The following is a 14648-nucleotide window of genomic DNA, read 5'->3' as shown; positions in this document are numbered from 1 at the left end:
CCACAGAGCTGGGCTTTACGGAAGAGTGGCCAGAAAAAAGCCATTGATTTTAAAAAAAAAATAAGGAAACACGTTCGCCAAAAGGCATGTGGGAGACTCCCCAAACATATGGAAGAAGGTACTCTGGTCAGATGAGACTAAAATTGAGCTTTTTGGCCATCAAGGAAAACGCTATGTCTGGCGCAAACCCAACACCTCTCATCACCCCGAGAACACCATCCCCACAGTGAAGCATGGTGGTGGCAGCGTCATGCTGTGGGGATGTTTTTCATCGGCAGGGACTGGGAAACTGGTCAGAATTGAAGGAATGATTGATGCCGCTAAATACAGGGAAATTCATGAGGGAAACCTGTTTCAGTCTTCCAGAGATTTGAAGAAGAAGAAGAAGGGAGTGCACTGCTAACAGCTCGTAAATGGCGTCCCTTGAGAAAGCAAGAAACAGATGTGTGTCAGGAGAAGTGAGTGACTCTAAGGATCTCCTTTATTCTATAGAGATTGTTAACTCTGTTAGTGAAGAATTCAATCGGTCTTGTTGTGAAGATTTATCCATTATGGACATCCAATATGGGGTTGCTCAATAAAAAAATAACAAGTCTCCAGGTTGTGATGGATTAACCTCTGAATTTTACAAAACCTTCTCTGAAGAAATAGCACAATTCTTACTTGAAACCTTTAAAGAGGCAATAAAGAAGGGAGAACTACTTGTCTCTCTGAAACAAGGGGTTATTACTCTTATACCTAAACCACAAAAGGATCTCTTAATTATTGATAATTGGCGTCCAATCACACTCCTAAATAACGACTACAAAATTATAGCCTCAATCTTTGCGAAAAGGTTAAAGTTGTGCTTGAATGATCTGATTGATGAATGTCAATCTGGGTTTATGAAAGGGCGCCATATATCTAATAATGTGAGGCTGGTGTTAGATTTGGTTGAGTATTGTGATCTATTGGATGACTCCCCTGTTATCTTATTTTTGGATTTTCAGAAAGCATTTGATAACGTAAATCACAATTGTATCTTTGATCATCAAATACATTAGAAGTTTGGTAATTTTTTTGTTGATGCTATTAGAACTCTGTATAATGGTAGCAATAGCTGTATCAAACTCTGTCATGGAACATCCTCAAGGTTTAACATTTATAAAGGAATACGACAAGGTTGTCCAATCTCACCTTTTTTATATTTGTTAGTTTCTCAAACCTTATGCTCATTAGTTTATCAAAGTCAATTTGAAGGCATTACATTCCAGGCCAGAGAGATCAATATATCCCAACTGGTGGATGACACCTCACTTAAAAAAAAAAAATGTGTCACAAGTTAGATTAGCATTGGATATTGTGAAGCAGTTCTCCAAAATCTGAGGTTTGGTATTAAATATTTCCAAATGTGAGATGTTTGTTCTGAAAGGAGCTGTCAATCCAGCAGATTGTAACATCTCTGAAAAAGTGGGCGTTGCTACGTTGTGCAAAAGGTCTATACCCCCTGGCTGTTCTGTTTTTTGTGTTTTACATGTAACTGTTAAATAAATAAATTTAAAAATAATAATAATAATAACAACAACAACAAAAACAATGTATCGGGAAGGAAGTTGAGCGGAAGAGGGCGTTGCTACATTGTGCAAAAGGTCTAGTCCCCCTTCCACTTTAAAAAAGAACTTTGGCAAAGGGTAAAGTCAACAACACGCAGTCCCGCTCTGTTTGTTACAGATTATAGTTTTGGAAACAGAAAACTGTATGGAGATGAAATGTTTCATCGATGACAAAATTAGCAGAATTTCGGCCAAAATCAATCTCGTGCCATCTTCTCCCACTGCCGGACACTGGGTTTCCTCTCATCACCATATTTGGTAGTGAGTGGAACGACGCCAACTGGATGCTTCACATTTATACATCCGCTGAAATATCTGCCTCATTGTTTTATCTGTGGCTTGGCAGTGCAAGGCCTGGAAGATGGCTGCAGGATCAGGCGCGTCAAGCGGCCAAAGTCGTGGTTCGTCTGTGGCCCTGGAGTCAACTTTGGACCGACGGTTTCAAGGAGTGTCAAACACAATGGAATCAATTCAAGGACTATCAAATTGGTGCATTGAGAACAAGAAATACCACAGCCTTATCGTGCGTTACTGGATGAAATGGTTGAGGAAATGTGAGTTGCTAATGTTAGCTAGCTAACGTTAGCTGGTTTGCCTGGCTTCTTAGCGCTCGTTGCCTTGCTAGGTTAGTTAACTTTAGCTAGGTAACTGTTAGGTAGCTACTTATGTTAACGTGTGCATCTATGGTTAGCGAATGTTAACAATATATAATTAGCTAGTTCGTGACATCGGTGAACATCACAGGAATGTCATGTGAAACTAAATAATGTAATTTATCTTGTAGTTAGAGTAATTATAGCTAGCTTGTTAGTTAACGTTAACTAACGCGGGACTGCGCATATGGAGCTAGTTAGCGAACTTGTTAGCAAGTTAGCTAATGCTGCCTTGTTAACTAGGACTTGGAGTTTCAGCCAGATAATGCTATCACTACTAGTTGTTGATGTCTAGCAAATGTTTGTTATAACGTGTCTGGTCAGTTGTTGACAAACAATGGCGTTAGTGAGCGATTATTCTCCGCATAGAAGTAACGTTAGTGTAAAGTTGTTAGCTAACGCGTTAGCTATTCTCCTGTTCAGACTATTACATTCCTTGAAGCCATTGCCATCCATGGTTTAACACCCTAAATCAGTTTGACGTAGTAGTGTCCAAAACAGAAACATAATCGAGATACATGTTAACTAACTAGAGAAATAGCTAACTAGTTAGTAACTTTTCTAAACATGTAGGCTGTTATTGAACTTATTGTTACTGTAACTTACTGTTAACTACATAGTAGTTATTGCACACAAAAAATAGGAACTACCTCATTTTTGGCGCTTCAGTTGTAGGCCTATAGGGAGTGTATAATGATTGTGTACGATAATGCCGAGAATTGAAGATGCATGAATGTATTGTGTTCAGTTCTCCCGGAGACCGGAAACATGCTGTGCTGCTCTCCTCTACTTTTTTGTTAGTGACAGTGAAGCTTTGGTAGTCCATATTGATAATGTCATTTACATTACATTTACATTTTAGTCATTATGTGTTGTGTTTTAGAAACCGTATGTGATTTATTTTTTACGAGTGTAGTACTAGTAAAGTATGCCGAACTGTAAATTACTGTTTGATGCTGCTCATATTTAGTCTTTAAAGCGGCAATCAGCAGTTGAAACAATAGTAACCACTCTCAAATTCATAGACAAAGCTATGGATGCAAGGACTGACCATCCATAATATCTAAATTATTGTTTCAACCATGTTTTGAAGATATATAGCTTGTTTATGGCCTCCCGAGTGGCACACTGGTCTAAGGCACTGCATTGCAGTGCTAGCTGTGCCACTAGAGATCCTGGTTCGAATCCAGGCTCTGTAGTAGCCGGCCGCGACCGGGAGACCCATGGGGCGGCGCACAATTGGCCCAGCGTCGTCCAGGGTAGGGGAGGGAATGGCTGGCAGGGATGTAGCTCAGTTGGTAGAGCATGGTGTTTGTAACGCCAGGGTTGTGGGTTCGATTCCCACGGGGGGTATGAAAATAAAAAATAATAATAATGTATGCACTCACTACCTGTAAGTCGCTCTGGATAAGAGCGTCTGCTAAATGACAAAAAAGTAAAAAGTTTACATTTACAAACATTGGAGCTTATATTTTGGGTTGTAATGGGGTATGACAGTTGAACTAAGCCCATGGGGCATTTTATAGGTTATATTATTCAAGAATCAATGGGTAGGCATACATATCATGAATTTATGTCCCAAAATGGATGTAGCTTTTTAAGGTCATTTGTGAGTGAAAAATTATTTGATTGTGTTGCGAGAGAGGGGATTGTGAGCGTGAAGAAAGTACTGCTTGTGAAAGCCTGGGGGGGGTGAACGATTACACCTCATAATATTGAAACATGATGATGATGGTGGTTGTGAAGGATCCAATGGATGGATTGGTTCATTGTGCTTAATATTCGTCCACATTACTGTACCTCGGTCAATGCTTTTATGCTTTTTATTAATTCACAGGACTACACATGCACTGTATTCAAGCATCACTCAAATTCAATGATTGAATATTAAGTCAGGCGGCAGGCCCTGTGTTTGCAGTGCCAGGTGTGAACAGCAGTCCCTCCCTGACATTCATTGCTGTGTTATAGCCTAATTAGGCTTATTCTGTGTGCGTTGTTGTAAGACAAATGCTGATAGAACCTGAATCAACAGTGATGTGCTTTTATTACTCTGAGCGATTATTCATAGGCTACACTGAAGGGCCAAGCCACAGCCGAGATGTGCTAAAGGTGTATTGCCATGCAACTTGGTGAAGTGGTCCTTTTGCATGCCTTTATGGACCTAGTTTAGGAACAAGTGATTGTTCTCTCACTCTAATGCGTAGCCTGCTAATTACACCTGTTGGTTTATACCTATTGCCTGAGGAAGAAGACAATGTTGGGTTGGTATGCCTGGTCTTACTTGTTACTACAGCAGGGAATCAAATCTGTTCACCCAGGCTTAGATGAGTACCAGGAAGTTGTTGTGATTGCCTTGGAGCATCCTCTGTAGCTCAGTTGGTAGAGCATGGCGCTTGTAACGCCAGGGTAGTGGGTTCGATCCCCGGGACCACCCATATGTAAAAATGTATGCACACATGACTGTAAGTCGCTTTGGATAAAAGCGTCTGCTAAATGGCTTATTATTATTATTGGAGGCGGAGCTCTGAGTTTTTCAGTAAACATTTACATTTTTACATTTTAGTCATTTAGCAGACACTCTTATCCAGAGCGACATACTTAGTGAGTGCATACATTTTTCAAACATGACTGTTTGCTGTTGCTCCTGCCTTTCAGCACCATAAGCTGATGTAGGCAATGCTTAAAAATGGTATGATGTAGGCCTAAAATATCTACTCTTAAAGGGCGAGTTTGTTTTGCATGGACCGGTGCCCTGGGTTGGTGGAGATTTCACTTAAGCCCCGTTTCCATTGGCACGTTGAAGTCAACCCAGGTTGGGCTGGCCTTGGTGGGCTAGCTCAAATTGCGTTTCCGCTGCCTCCAGATAATTAGAAATTATGTCATGTTGCTAGGTAGCCAATATGTGACTGCAGCAAGCCTCACCATACTGTAACTAACATTACCTCATACTCCTGCCAGTGCCAGCCAGACTCAGAGCCATGTATTTAGCTTGCTGACGTTAGCTAGCTAGCTAAATGGTTAGCGTCGTCGCTAGCATAACCTGTTAGCTAGCTTAATTCCTACCTTGCTTGCAATGACATTGGCTATTAGCGATCTAGCTAACCAAGCAAACCAGACGACAGGTTTGATATGATGTAGCTAGCTAGCTTTAAATACGACCTGGCAAGCTAAAATTAATGCTGCTAGCTCACGTTAGCTAGCTAGCTAGCTAGCTTGTTTTAACTCTGATTTGCTAGCTAATGTTAGGTAGCTAGCTAGCATTCGAGGGCTGCCTGTTCTCATAAAAGTTTGTGTCAGCATCCAGCAGTGATCAGCTTGGTGGTTGCATAGTAACGGGGTCACCAGCCCAAATTCTAATCAGTTGTGAAATTGGGAAGCGCTCGAGTTTGGCCCTCATTTTAAGTGGCAGTTGAAATTGGGCTTTAGTGTCTGCTAGGACTGGGTGATGTTGCCTACAAATCCTACCTAGATTTTTTTTTTCAAATTTATGGGCGATTCACGATATGTCTAAAAAGTGTTTTAAAAAGTTTTCTCTAAATAAGCGTTGTATAATTAAAGGTCAAATACACTGCATTTCAAAAAGTCAGCAATAATCTAATTCAGGGCTTGTGAAGTTATACCAAGGATAAATATAAGCCTTCCACAACCAAAATACCCACTAATAATTGTATTATTTTATCAAAATAGTTTACCCTGCTTTTTTTTGCAGTAATCACTGATCTGGAAAATGCAATTTTCTGTTACAAATGTAACTAGAACCATGCATAATGCACATTCACTAATAATGACTAACTTCTTGTAGCAGGCATAAGGCTATAGAAAATTCATCAACAATCTCAAGCCCACGTGCTAGTGATTAGCCAGCTAATCTTTTATATTTCACGTTTAGCCAACTTGGATCTATTTGCTAGCTAACAAGGTTGAACAGTTTAATTGTTATGAACACACGCTTCTGTCTGTTACCTTATTTCTCAGAATGAAAACGGGTTTCCAACTCCTTATATAATTGTGTTGTATGCTTATTGCACATTTATAAAACACAGACTAGACAGCTAGTATAACAGTCTTTGGCTACAAACTGAGCATTCATTTTCCAGAATCAATGTTCATTGATACTCTTGTTTTAGTAGTGTCTGCTCTGCACGCAATTTGAGTAGTTGAGACATAAAAAGGGTATCGTTAGAAAAGTTAACTCCTCTATTACAGTCAAATAATGTCTCAATGTGTTGGACCAAACCTCAAATACAAATAGAGAGTTGAAACCGCTTGTCAGAGTGGAAGATGTGATCTCAACTTTGTTGGCGTGAGAGGCAGGGGCAGGGGCTTGCTGAGTGTGTAAACCATAGAGGTTTACACACACTAAAATATGTCCAAAATAAACCCAATGCGTTTCTATGGGCTTATTTTGGATGTAAGCTTGTCGCTTGGCTTTCCGACATTGGGTCAATGACTGTTTCTCATTGTTAGGGCGGAGAGGTGCATCTCGTCATTATATACAGATATCTGGTGTAAATGGGAAGGTGCACACAGCACAGAGGAGCGAAGGAGACGAGACCAAAAATGCAACAGGAGAACAAGTGGAAATAAACGCTCATAAAAACGAAAAATAACAAAACATAGATTCTTGCGATACATGCATTTGGAATATCGAGAAAAAACATAAATTCGAATTCATTTGATACATTGCCCAGCCCTAGTGTCTGCCTTTTATGGTGTGACAGAATAACCGTGTTGATGATGTAGGCTAATAGGGGTTAACTGCCTACCTCTTTAGCCTATATGCCATCAGAACACCCGTGTTGATGATCTTATAGTGGCTTAGTGCCTTGCCTGGCTTTATGTGACATCAGAATAATAATAATAATAATATGCCATTTAGCAGACGCTTTTATCCAAAGCGACTTACAGTCATGCGTGCATACATTTTTGTGTATGGGTGGTCCCGGGGATCGAACCCACTACCTTGGCGTTACAAGCGCCGTGCTCTACCAGTTGAGCTACAGAGGACCACGAATAACAGTGTTGATGATGTCATAGTGGCTAATAGGGCTGGGAATTGCCAGGGACCTCACGATACAATATTATCATGATACTTAGGTGCAACTCAATGTTTTGTACACTCAATGTATGTCTGCTGCAGAGAGACGAGAGAGAGCATTGTTTGATGCCACAACCCATTCGAGATGCACCGTTTCAGTTTCAATGACTCAATATTTAGAACGAAAACGGATGACTAACTAAGGCTGGGAATGGCTGGCAAAAAAAACAAAAACATTTTAAGTCGAAATGTTACAACATAGCTACGTTTTTGTTATTTGGAGTTATTAAATACTTTTTGATTAGGGTCGCAGCATATTATGCATAGCAGCAAAGGCTGGATAAATATTATTTATCTCTTTTGTTTTAATATGTTAAAATGCTATATACAGCATCCTAAATGGACATTATAAAGTGCAATATTTTTTAATAATAAAACAACAGCCAGTTTGGGTCATAGTTGCATGTTTTTTTTTGTAAAACAAATAGGCTCTGTCTGGCCCGCGAATTCGTTTTTTCAATATGGTCCGTGCGCTGATTTGAGTTTGACACCCCTGGGCTAGCGTATCTATTTATGTGGCTATTTATTTAGCAAGCTAAAAACACTGAGCCTAACGTTAGCTAGCTAGCTGCTGGGAGAATGTCATGCGATTTGGAAGAGTGGGTGAGTGACCAACTTTTCCCCCTCATATCATTTTTCGTTGGCTACAGCAAGAGATGCTGCAGGTGTCGTTTGGTTAACTGGCAAGACATGTAAATTGCTTCGCTAGCTAACCAGCTCGCTATGCTGAAAGTGAACAACTGTTATCCACAGTTAGCATGTCTCTTAGTTGTCAATTAAATGTATTTGGCATCGATCAAGTGGGCGGGCAGGCAAGTTCCCATTGTTGTCAAAACTTGGGTTGGGCCAAGCATGCATTGGTGGGCAAGCTGCAGAAGGACTAGCAGGCTACTATCCCCCATTTATCAGTGCAATTTTGACAACCAACTAGTTGAACATTTTTGAGAGGGTTTATCTAATGTTCCGTCGTTATATTTGAGCTCATCTTGCTCTGGCTAGCATTAGTTGTTGATCTTGTTGTTAATGTGCATAGGCAACTGATGGCGAGATAGCCTACCTTTTCATGGTGGTTTGTTCAATAAATAGGATTTTGAAGTTCCCAAATGTATGACTCCCGTGGTATTTACATATTTGCAGAAATCCAGTCAGGTGTATTTTGTGGCTTTTGGCGAATGCGTTCTAATGATCTAAAGTCGCGCTGTTGCTACAGCCTGTTAACACACAGTCCAGTTCAAAGTGAATGATGGCTGGCCCATGTGGCAAATGGCTCATTTGCGTATAGGCCTACTGTAGCTCTGATTGGCTATGGCGCACCGGTTTGGGTAGACTGCGATTCTGAACGGGACAGATGTTTTTGTTCGGTTTTATTTACTTCTGTGTCTATTAATTGTCCAAACGCACGGCTGCTTTCCCACTCTATATTGCTATAGAATTTTCACAAAAGCCTTACTATACATAATTACCAAACATTCTATTAATTTATGAAAACTTGAAAATCACTATCTAATTGCTCGCTTGTCAGAAGATGTAAGAAAGGTGTCATATTCTTCCTGGGGGTTTATATGAACAGATTTCATGTTGCTAAAATGCTGTCAGTTCCACTTTAACATGATCTTTGAATGACTACCTCATCTCTGTACCTCACACAAGGTCCCTCAGTCGAGCAGTGAATTTCAAACACAGATTCAACCGCAAAGATCAGGGAGGTTTTCCAATGCCTTGCAAAGAAGGGCACCTATTGGTAGATGGGTCAAAATAAAAAAGTAGACACTGAATATCCTTTTGAGCATGGTGACATTATTAATTAAACTTTAGATGGTGTATCAATACACCCAGTCACTACAAAGATACAGGCGTCCTTCCTAACTCAGTTGCCGGAGAGGAAGGAAACCACTTAGGAATTTCACCATGAGGCCAATGGTGACTTTAAAACAGTTACAGAGTTTAATGGTTGTGATATCAGAACTTAGGATGGATCAACAACATTGTAGGTACTCCACAATGCTAACCTAATTGACAGAGTGAAAAGAAGGAAGCCTGTACAGAATAAAAATATTCCAAAACATGCTTCCTGTTTGCAACAAGGCACTAAAGTAATAATGCAAAGAATGTGGCAAACCAATTAACTTTTTGTCCTGAATACAAAGTGTTATGTTTGGGGCAAATCCAAAACAACACATTACTGAGTGCCACTCTCCATATTTTCAAGCATAGTGGTGGCTGCATCATGTTATGAGTATGCTTGAAAATAATAATGGGCAAATGTTGCACAACCCAGGTGTGGAAAGCTCTTAGACTTAACCAGAAAGACTCACAGCTGTAATCACTGCCAAAGGTGCTTCTACGAATGTTGATCATTATGGAGTATTGTGTGTAGATGGGTGAGAAAACAAATACATTTAACCCATTTTGAATTAGGGCTGTAACCTCAAATTTTGGAATAAGTCAAGGGGCATAAATACTTTCTGAAGGCACTGTAGCTTTTATTTAGGTTATTGTTAGTTCTCAGATTATATTGTTAAAAAATATATCGGTCCATTATCTTTTTCTACATACTTTATATTTGTTTTCAGTCGTTTTTAAGTTTACACTGAAAGTGTTTTTCCAGAGAAAAAAGGGTTTATATGGCAGAAAACCCCCTGACATCTATACAGAAAAACTATCATAAACAATCGCAGCTAGTTTAACACTGCCATGATGAGCTGAGCCTTGCTATTGGAAAACCACTACAGTGTCCAACTTTCGTCTGTCGCAGATGCACGTCCCTCGACTTCGCTCGCCAACTTTCATCTACAATCGGCTTCGTTAGGCTTAACTATACACACCCGCTGACTGGTTTCTTCATAAGACCTAGCCTAGTTGAGGCTCCTGAGGATAGAGCTGTGAAATGATGACCTACTCGCTGACCTACCAGCTGCTTGCATTCACTTTTTAACAAAATAAACACACAAATCAAATGTTTTAACCAAATGCAATGGGATATCAGGCGTATTTGTTAAACCGCTTTCGGAGTCTGATTTAATAATAGCGTGGCTAATTGTCATGTTAGCTTATTGAATGCTGGTTTGTTCCGAACGCAGGTGAAGTCTTTCAAAACTCAGATTTTTGGATGGTTTGCAGATCTTCGAATGCTAATGTGACCCTTGAATAAATGTGTTCTTGTGTAAAAAATGTGGCATTGGAATCATATACAGTTTGGTTTGGATTTGTCTGGTATTTGCACTGCTTTGTCTTGGTATTATATACAACCATAACAGTATCGGTGACAATGATGCAGTCATCACCTGCTAAAGGTATTGAGAAGATGGGATTAGTTTGACGAGAGGAAAGTGAGGAAAATAAGCATTATGTTTTGTCTTATTTTGTTGTTTTTAATTATTCAGGTCTGTTTTTAGGCTTTTCTAATTTTAATGTTTTTGAGTGGCTCCAATGGCCCTTTGAGGTGTCTGCCTAGGCCCAGAGCCTACTTGGCCTTGGGCAAAGCTTTGTGTCACAGCCTTTGAAAGTGGAACCCCAGACTATCGCCCTAGGCCAGGGTATCTTGGGCCAGGGTATCTTGGACCCGGTGCAAGGCAAGGCTTCAGGCCTGTATCTGTGTTAAACCTCCCAAAACATGGCGTCAATCCATGCAGGACAGGATGAAGAGTAGCCTAGTTTGTACGAAACACAAGGAAGTTACCCTTAGGTTACGAGAAGGCAATGTGTCCAGCAATGTACAGGTAACTGACAAAATTAAGGAAAGACTTGAGTATATGAGGGATATAAAGTATATTGAAAGCAGGTGTGGTGTATTGTCCTGGCAACATTTAGGTCCACTCAACCCCTTAGAGGGCAAGGTAAACGCCAATAAATACGCAGCCATTCTGAGTGATCACCTTCAACCTATGGTGAAGCATTTCTACCCTGATGGAGTGATCCCCGGGACCACCCATACACAAAAAAAAATAATTTATGCACGCATGACTGTAAGTCGCTTTGGATAAAAGCGTCTGCTAAATGGCATTATTATTATTATTATTATTATTATTATTATTATTATTATTATTATTATCTCTTCTAGGATGATAATGCCCACATCCACAGGACACGAGGTGTCACTGAATGGTTTGATGAGCGTGAAAACGATTTAAACCATATGCCATGGCTGTCTCAGTCAGCAGATCTCAACCCAATTGAACACTTATGGGAGATTCAGGAGTGGTGCCTGAGACTGCATTTTCCACCACCATCAACAAAACACAAAATTATGGAATTTCTCATGGAAGAAGGGTGTTGCATCCCTCCAATAGAGTTCCAGACACTTGTAGAAAATATGACGAGGCGCATTGAAGCTGTTCTGGCGGCTCGTGGTGGCCCAATGCATATTAAGACACTTTATGTTGGTGTTTCTTTTATTTTGGCACTTACCTGTATAAGCCTAATGCTGTAGTAGTGGCAGTGTCGGGTACTGCAAGGCTAGACAAATATGAAGTTGTTTGGTATTTATTTTGTGTGTAACACTTGTCATGCTCACTATGTGTACAGTCCCACCACTGTGGTTTAAAATTCAACAATTTTCTCTCTTTCCCTCCCTCTTTTTCCCTGCTCTTTTCTCCTGGCAGCTGAGGCTTCTCACCGGCTCAATTTGTTCTACCTCGCCAATGATGTAATTCAGAACTGTAAGAGGAGAAATGCCATCGTCTACCGTACTGCCTTCGCCGACGTGCTCCCTGAGGCCTTCCAGCTGGTCAAGTGAGTAAAACCACACACAGTTTTAGTTGAAGTGGCCCCTAGATGCTGATCATGGGTCGGTTTTGCATTTTCCCCACTAATGGTTAAGGTTAGAATTGGGGGAGAGGGAGCAGATCATAGATCTGTACCAGTGTTTCCTCTGGAAACACAGTGAATATAATGTAGGCCTACCTGTTAGGGTAACTTGGTGTCTGTACTTATCACAGAACCCACTTAATGTTGTCACTACTCTTTCTCAACTAAAAATGTAATCTGTCTCATCACAATTTTAGTTCTCCCCCAAAAATGATTTTGAGGTAGGGTGGGGTTTTACCCCAAGTTACTCTACAACTGACGTGTTACATTTAGCCCCACTCTCCCCTATGCACTCACAGCCAATTGCAGAGCTCCAGGTTTAAAATGGTGCAGTTCGAGGATATTTAGGAGTTGAGAAATAAAGTAGGAATGGAAAGCTGTTTTCCCTGCGACAGCAATAATTGTTGTGCATTGAATGTTTGTCAGAATGCCTGTTTCCCTCCCTATGGCAGTTGTAACTTGAATGCGTTTGGAATAATTTGTCTCGCATAGAACACACAACAACAAGCCAACTAGGTAAATAGATAAATCAGACTACCCCATAGTAGAATAGTTTTTCTATTCATTACTTGTTTTGTTTGCGGAGGAAAAGTAAATATGGTCTGTTCTAGTATCTTCAAAGTGCACCTCGGCAGAAATATAATTTCATGTTCCATATTTGTTGGGCGCAGCGCCACATTTTAAATGACTGCAGAGGAAACACTGATCCTGTACCTATGGGAAACATCAGCCCGGCGCAAACCACGCGGTCAGGGGCAGAGCTAACGTCTACAATGTTTTTGTTTATCCACAATACAGTCGATGTCTGTGTCCCAAATGGCATCCTATTCCCTTAATAGTACACTACTTTTACCCAGGGCCCATAGAGCTCTGGTCAAAAGTAGTGCACTATACACACTGTTTATTAGGGACACCACCCCGTTCACGAAAATGAATAGCTCCTACAGAAACCGTGAGTCACGTGGCCGTGGCTTTCTATATAAAGCAGGCAGACAAGCATTGAGGCATTCATTTACTGTTCGATTGAACGTTAGAACGTTACAATGGGCAAAACGAGTGATCTAAGTGACTTTGAGCGTGGTATGATTGTCGGTGCCAGGCGCGCAGGATACAGTATCTCAAACGGCCGCCCTCCTGGGCTTTTCGCGCACGACAGTGTCTTGGGTTTACCGAGAATGGTGTGACAAACAAAAAAACATCCAGTCAGCGGCAGTTCTGTGGGCAAAAACATTGTTGATGTGAGAAGTCGAAGGAGAATAGCAAGAATCGTGCACGCTAACAGGCGGGCCACAAACAGACAAATAACAGTGCAGTACAACAGAACGGCATCACGGAACGCACAACTCGTCGATCCTTGTCACAGATGAGCTATTGCAGCAGACGACCACACCGGGTTCCACTTCTATCAGCTAAAAACAAGAAGAAGCGGCTCCCGTGGGCACGCGATCACCAACACTGGACAATTGAGGAGTGGAAAAACATTGCCTGGTCCGGCGAATCCCAGTTGCTGTTGTGTCATGCAGATGGCAGAGTCAGGATTTGGCATAAGCAGCATGAGTCCATGGACCCATCCAGCCTGGTGTCATTGGTACAGGCTGGTGGCAGTGGTGTACTGTGGTGGGGAATGTTTTCCTGGCACACGTTAGGTCTCTTGATACCAATTGAGCAACGATTGAACGCCACAGCGTATCTCAACATTGTCGCTGACCAAACCCAATAGAGCATCTTTGGGATGAGATGGAACAGGCTGTTTGCAGCATGAGTGTACCACCGTTCAATCTGCCGCAACAGTATGATGCTATCTTTTCCGACACTTGTAGAATCCATTCCCCGGAGAATTCGGGCTGTTCTGGAGGCAAAGGGTGGTCCGACCCGGTACTAGATGGGTGTACCTACTACCTAATAAACTGACCACTGAGTAAATAGGAAAAAAGGTACCATTTGGGATGCAACCACTGTGTTGCTCGTTGTTGAAATAAGGGGAGTTTGATCTTCTGGTCAGGGCTACTCTGTCACTTTACACATCAGTGCAATGTCAGTGATGAACATTTCTGTCTCCTTCTGTCCTGCAGTAATGTTGGAGACTCTAAGGTGATGAAGTCAGTGGACAGGATATTAACCATCTGGGAGGAGAGGAGTGTATACACAGATGAGCTTCTAGCTGAGCTGAGGGCCAGTCTGGTCAAAGAGGAGTCACCTGCTGCTGTAGAGACACCTAAAGGTGAGTGAATCTGTGCCAACCATGTACCACCACCAGTAGAGTTCACTGTGATATACTGCATGTTTTAAATATCATGGGAAGTATCGTTTTCGAAATTGCACAAATGTCAACATTAATTAGGCATCATGTTTGTTGTACTTCACTTTTAATTGTATGGCATTTGAGCTGTGCAGTTCAATGCCTGTGTGTTGTGTTAAGAAATGACTAAGTTATGTAATTTCAGCTCCAGTCAACCCTAAGGCTGCTCTTCAATCTAAGATTGTAGCCGAATTTGTCGT

The 14648-nt window shown here is 41.2% G+C and overlaps 1 protein-coding gene across 1 annotated transcript in view; it reads left to right on the top strand.

Moving 5' to 3' along the window:
* The first annotated feature begins 1942 nt into the window (after positions 1-1942).
* rprd2a (regulation of nuclear pre-mRNA domain containing 2a) overlaps positions 1943-14648 on the top strand; it is a 29461-nt gene continuing 16755 nt past the window's right edge. Inside the window, exons 1-4 of the mRNA XM_084166258.1 lie at positions 1943-2146; positions 11945-12074; positions 14222-14370; positions 14594-14646. Of these exons, the coding sequence (XP_084022384.1) occupies positions 1954-2146; positions 11945-12074; positions 14222-14370; positions 14594-14646 (525 nt within the window). The 5' untranslated portion in view covers positions 1943-1953. The remainder of the gene's footprint in view (positions 2147-11944; positions 12075-14221; positions 14371-14593; positions 14647-14648) is intronic.

This window comes from Coregonus lavaretus (genome assembly GCF_964263955.1).
Source record: "Coregonus lavaretus genome assembly, chromosome: 7".
In the NCBI taxonomy this organism is placed as follows: domain Eukaryota; kingdom Metazoa; phylum Chordata; class Actinopteri; order Salmoniformes; family Salmonidae; genus Coregonus; species Coregonus lavaretus.
The sequence above is the reverse complement of the archived record's forward strand: the minus strand, read 5'-3'. Positions and strand labels throughout refer to the sequence as shown.